Source organism: Physeter macrocephalus, chromosome 10 (assembly GCF_002837175.3).
Source record: "Physeter macrocephalus isolate SW-GA chromosome 10, ASM283717v5, whole genome shotgun sequence".
Lineage (NCBI taxonomy): Eukaryota > Metazoa > Chordata > Mammalia > Artiodactyla > Physeteridae > Physeter > Physeter macrocephalus.
In genome coordinates, this window is record NC_041223.1 from 5196826 (window position 1) to 5202848 (window position 6023).

General features: G+C 38.1%; 1 protein-coding gene across 7 annotated transcripts in view; it reads right to left on the minus strand.

The window, feature by feature from the left end:
• The window catches only part of QKI (QKI, KH domain containing RNA binding), a 148376-nt gene that overhangs the window by 107763 nt on the left and 34590 nt on the right, over nucleotides 1-6023 (minus strand). For all 7 annotated transcript variants that reach the window (XR_002891571.3, XM_024122634.3, XM_024122638.3 and 4 more), the window contains exon 2: nucleotides 4430-4572. Coding sequence is in view for 6 of the 7 variants with exons in the window: in XM_024122634.3 (XP_023978402.1) it covers nucleotides 4430-4572 (143 nt within the window). In the remaining variant the exon portion in view is untranslated. The remainder of the gene's footprint in view (nucleotides 1-4429; nucleotides 4573-6023) is intronic.

Here is a 6023-nt window from a genome sequence, read left to right on the forward strand (position 1 = left end):
CCGCGTACCGAAAAAAAAAAAAAAAAAAAAAAAAAAAAAAAAAAAACCTAGGCCTGAATGGCTCAAAAACCCACTATCACCTCAACTATGTCAAAGAGTTTTCTCTACTAAATTAATATCCCCACCTCCAGGACGTGCTTAGTACACAGTAGAGATGCAATAAAAGTCTGCTTTATTAATAAGTATAAATATTAATAAATGTGTAAAATTTTTAATACATCTTCAACAAGCTACTCATATTACCTTCTCATTCCCATACCATTAAGCCAGTGATTCAAAAACATTGCGAAGGACACTATACGGCACTATCTAATTTCTCAAACACGTGATCTAAGACTTTCTTTTCTTATCAGTCCCAGAGCTATACACAGCCAACTCCAAAACAATATCTCCAAATTAACACTTACTTTTATAAATAAGTTGCTATGTGCAAACTCAAAAGGCAACATATTTTTTTAAAATTTCAGCAATATTTGAAAAAGTGAGTCTTTCATACAGATACACACAACAAGTATTTATTATACATCTACCGTTTACTAGACGTTATCCTAGGCAGTGAGAATACAAAAAAGGGAAAAATCCCCACCGTCATGGAGCTTACATTCTGGTAATACTTACACAGCATAATGGCATTTTCCAAGTGCTTTACATGTATTAACTCACTTATAACCCCTCATAAGCCTGTGAGAGACTATCTCCATTACAGAGATGAGGAAACTAAGGACCGGACTTGCCCAAAGTCACAATACAAGCAGCAGAGCCAGCCAGGAGTCTGAGTCCCTACTTTTGACCACTGTGCTACACTGCCCCTTTGAAGCTTTAATAAAGCATTTCTGAGTCAAATAGGATGAATTCACTCACAAAATCGAGCCTACATACAAAAGGGGGAGGTGAGAGAGAAGCATACGTGATGATCTCTAAGACATATTAAGAAAAACAGAAGTAAGAAGAATGCATATTTGTTTCATCGTGGCCAATATCTAATTCATAATTCTGAAATAAAATCTTTTCCATACTGCCAAAATCAGACACACAACACACGCCCTTGTTTTATTTTGTTTAACATTATTTAATTTTTTTTTAAAGATGAGATACAGTTCCTAGTACAGACTACAAAACAGTTACTATTCATTTGGTATGTACTGATAACCTCAAAGAAAAACTATATGCGGATCCCAATTTTGCCAAATTCTTTTAACAGAAATTTAAAATCAAGGTATTAAAAAAATGATCTGGAGGACCAAAATGGCTTTATACCTGTTTCTCTCCTATGAATAACTAAATTTCTCATTTAAAAAGCTTTGATAAAATAGACACTTTTGGGTGCCAAGAATCATCCACAACTCATATACCCACCTGCCTATTTGACATGCCCACATCTGGATGTCTGACTTCAAACTCAACACCTCTAAATCAGAACCTAAGCCCCACCCCCAAACCTGCTCTTCCCTCAGTCTTTCATAGCTCAAGAACTGGTGATTCTGTTACTCCAATCAATCGAAACCTCTGAGCTACTCCTAATTTTCCCTCACACCCCATATCCAATCTACCAGCAAATTTTGTTGGCTCCACGTCATCAATTATGAAGGATCCAAGCATTCTAAGTCCTCTTGTTCAAGCTCCTCCTCTGCCCCCTAGCTGGTCTCCCTGCTGTCACCATCACCCACAGCCTTTCTCCACACAGAAGCCAGAATGAATCTATTAAAACCCAACTGAGCCCACAGCACTCCCTGGCTTTCCATTTCACTCAGTAGTACAGGAAATCCCTACCGGGACCCACAGCCGCTTGAGCGTAGGGCCCCTCTGCTAACTTTCTAACCTCGCATCTTACTACACTTCCCAGGCGTGCTCATGCCTCAGAATCGCTGCACTGCTGGTCACTCTGCCTGGAATGTTCTTCCCCCAGACGATTTCATGCCTTCCTCCCCAACACTCCATTCATGTCTCTGCATTCCTTTCATCTTATAAGAGATTCCTTGACTATAAACACATAGCTACTGTTTATCTGCTCACTCCACTTTTTTTTCCACAGCACTGACTGAACCTAAAAAAAATATTCATTTGTTTATTGTCTGTCTCTGCTACTGCAATGCCTGCTCCACAAGAGCAGAGACATTCAGTTCACCACCCCTTCCTGCCTTCTGAAACAATGCCTGGTAAAAGGACCCTACGTGATTCCCTGTTAGCCCAGCTTATGATGACAATGTAAACAAATGAGAGCAGTGCTTCTCAAACTTTAGCATGCATCAATATTATCTACAGGGCTTGGCAGGCAGACTGCTGGGCTTTAGCCCCAGAGTTGCTGACTCATCTAGTCTGGGGTGGGGCTTGATCATTTACAAGTTCCTAGGAGGTGTGGATACTATAGTCCTGGGACCACATTTTGACAACCACTGAACTAGACAATGTTTCGCTCCAAAACACGTGTCAACAACTGTAGTTGACCATGACAGTGAATCTCAACTGGTGGAAAAAGGATAGGAATAGAGTAAAAAGGTGCCTCCCCCTGGACCCACAATATAAAATACATCTCTTCTGACTTAGAGGATTATACAGAACATGTGTCTTTTAAGTAATGCAATATAAACATCATTCCCTGAATAGCATTTTTTTTGAAAGAATGGGGACCAGGCAGATTAAGGTTATATTCTCTAACACAGTCTCATGCTCTTACCTATTCTATGTTAATGGCTTGTGCTGAATCCTTATCCTTTAGAGTTCAAACAAGCAGATGAGAAGGCTGGTATCTTTTAGGAGATACTGAAACACCAAAAAGTAGTAGACTCCAATTGGGACAGCTGCTCAAATCACAATTTAGCACACCAAAGAATCATCCAATACCCAGAATAGGTCCAGGGTGGTCACGTCTAGGTTATGTCAGTTAAGCCCAGGCCTTACTCATGGCAGACTGGTCCAAAATACATTCTCTCTCCTAATCTGAAGTTTGAAGATAAAATCTGAGAGGCACTGATGCCAAATTATGTTAAGAGCAAGGCTCTCAATAGGGAAGGTCTAAACTCCCACTGCTGAGATTCTCAGAACTGCCCTGGTTCCTGTCTTATATGAAGCTTTGTTCTCCAGCTATTCCTTTAACCCTCTGTACAACACCCAATTATCTTCCAACAAACTCTTTCTTTGCCTATGTTATCCAGAACTGTTTACATATTTGCAACCAAAAATACTTACTAAAAAAAAGAGTAAACGTATTAGCTTGTAAGAAAACTATATTAGAAACACATCTTATGAAATAGCAACACTTTTTCCCCATTAACTCAACTTATGACATTTACTTCCCATCTCCAAACTACAATACTATCCATACAATCAATGCAACTTAGGGTACACAACACATTTTTGAGCTTACAATATCAACTCCTTCTTGTCTTTCCTTTCAGAAAAGTCAGCAAAAAGCCATCAATTTGGCTTTACATATTCAGTAGGTACTGGATACCTATTATGTGCCAATATTATGTACACTGGGAATATAGCAGTAAATAACAAAAACAGGTTCTTGTTTTAAGTACCTTATATTGTGCTGCGGAAAGATAAGAAAATAAACAAATAAAAAAGAAAAATACCAGATAATAAGTGCTATTGCAGAGAAATAAAGAGACTTAAGTGAAATAATGAGTAACCAGATTGCTTTTAGATAAAATGGTCAGAGGAGTCCTCTCTAAAGTGACATTTAAGCTAAAAACTTAATGACAAGAAGAAGCCAGCCAGTTAAGATCAATGCACAGAAAACACAAAGGTACCTGGGCTGGGAACAGACTTAACTTATTCTTAACAGCCAACGTAACTGCAGTATGTTGAGGAAGAGGGAAAATCATTTAAGATGAGGTCAGAAATAAAAAGGACCATATCATGTAGGGCTTTGTAACCAAAGGCAAAGAGTTGGAGCCTTTTATAAATTAATTGTATAGTATAAGGAGGCTATCCGCAACAAGATACGCAGAGAATAGCTGAACAAGGAACTGAGATGAAAAAAATATTATAAATAGTGGTTATGATAAAAATTTTAGTGCTGCAAGGAACCTTAGCTGTCCTACAGTCTAACCTCTCATTTTTCTGAAAGGATGACACAGCTTCGCTGAGGTCATATCAAAGACAAGCACAAAGTTGTACTTGTTGCTCTCTGACATTCAGGCCAAAGCTCTTTCCATAATTCTTGCCTCAATTTGAAATCTAGAACCAAGTCTTTACTGGGTTCTAGACTTCCAAAGTGACACAGCAGCATTCAAATGAAAACATATTTTTAAAAAAAAATTTTATTAAATTATCCACACCAAACTATTCATGCCTCTAGTCCCTCACATGAAATTTTTTTTAAAAGCAGCTGACAATGCTTAAGTATTTACCATCAGATATATCTCTTCCCGAAGTATGTGAAGCAGGAAAAAAACATTGAATATAAACAAAATATACTTACATCTGGGTATTCTTTTACAGGCACATAAAGTTTCTCTTGTAACTGAACAATAGGTCCCACAGCATCAGGCAATTCTGCACTCCTTTTCTCTGTACTGCCATTTAATGTGTCATTGTACATGTCTTTCCGTACTCTGCTAATTTCTGTTAAAAGTAAAAATTTTAAATGTGTTAGACAAAAAAATATTCTTACTAGCCCAGGAAAAAAAAAAATAAGAGGGTAGGGGAGGATTTCATTGATAAAGTGTTAAAACTCAAAGAAGAGCTGTTGACCTAGTCTGTCATTCTCTGGATTAAGTCTACATTTAACAGAACTACAGTCTTAATTAATTTCTACCAGAAATCAAACTTATACCAAATAATACATTTTATTAAAAATAACTTCATTGGAAGCACGGAGTCTTAACCACTGGACCGCCAGGGAAGTCCCCAAAATAACTTCAGAGCCCAAGCTTTTATTCACTATGATACAGACCAGTTATTTTACATAATTTCTCCATGCCTAAAAAAAACCAGTCATTCCAAATGATAGCTTCAGCCAAATAACTATCCTAAGAATGCCTATAAGACAAAACTAATACCAAAGCTTCCTTTATACTTCAGAACTAACCTATCTGAATGAGATTTAAACCGGACCACTTCCTTAGATATTTTAGGTATCTTTGGAATATCCAAAAAGAGATGTCCAATAGATACACAAAATTTAAGTTCAGCAGAAGTCTGAGTCTGATACCCAAATGTATTGGTTAAAGCTATAGGAACAGAAGAGATGTCTTAGAGGGGGTATAGGGAGAAGGAAGAACTGAATGACCCTAGCACCATTTAAGGGATGAGGAAAAGAAGATCCAAACCAAGAAGAAATGGAGGTAGACAGAAGAACCAGGGAAGAGAAGCATCAAAGAAGCTAAAAACGACAGATTCAAGGACAGGGTGATCATCAGTGTCAAATACCACACAAGTACTGTAAGGTAAAGAGCCAAAGAGGGCAGTACCTTGGATGTGACCACTAAGCCATTGGTGATCGGAAGTTTTGAGGAAAAGATGGTATGGAGATCAAACTATGAGTTAATGAATGAAATAAAAGAAAGAGAGATACCTAAAGTCAATGACCTTTTTAAAACAATTATTATGACAGTTCCCAGGTATGAATATCACTTCTAAAAAAAATTATGAGAAATCTACCTTAATAGATCAAGTCCTATACAAAGATATCAATTAATTCAAAGATATCAATTAATTCCTCAAGAGTTCTTTATTAAGCTTCCATAGGCCCTTGCCCACTGGAATTCACTGTCTAATAAGCGTTGTCATTATTAATTTAGCTGAATGCATCTGTAACCGTCTCTCCATGTTATGGATTATGTCCTCCTTGGGGAAAAAGCTTGTGTCCATTAGTATTTAAAAACAAAATTCCGGGTTTCCCTAGTGGCGCAGTGGCTAAGAATCTGCCTGCCAATGCAGGAGATACGGATTTGATCCCTGGTCCAGGAAGATCCCACATGCCGTGGAGCAACTAAGCCCGTGTGCCACAACTACTGAGCCCGCGTGCCACAACTACTGCAGCCCGTGCGCCTAGAGCCCGTGCTCCGCAACAA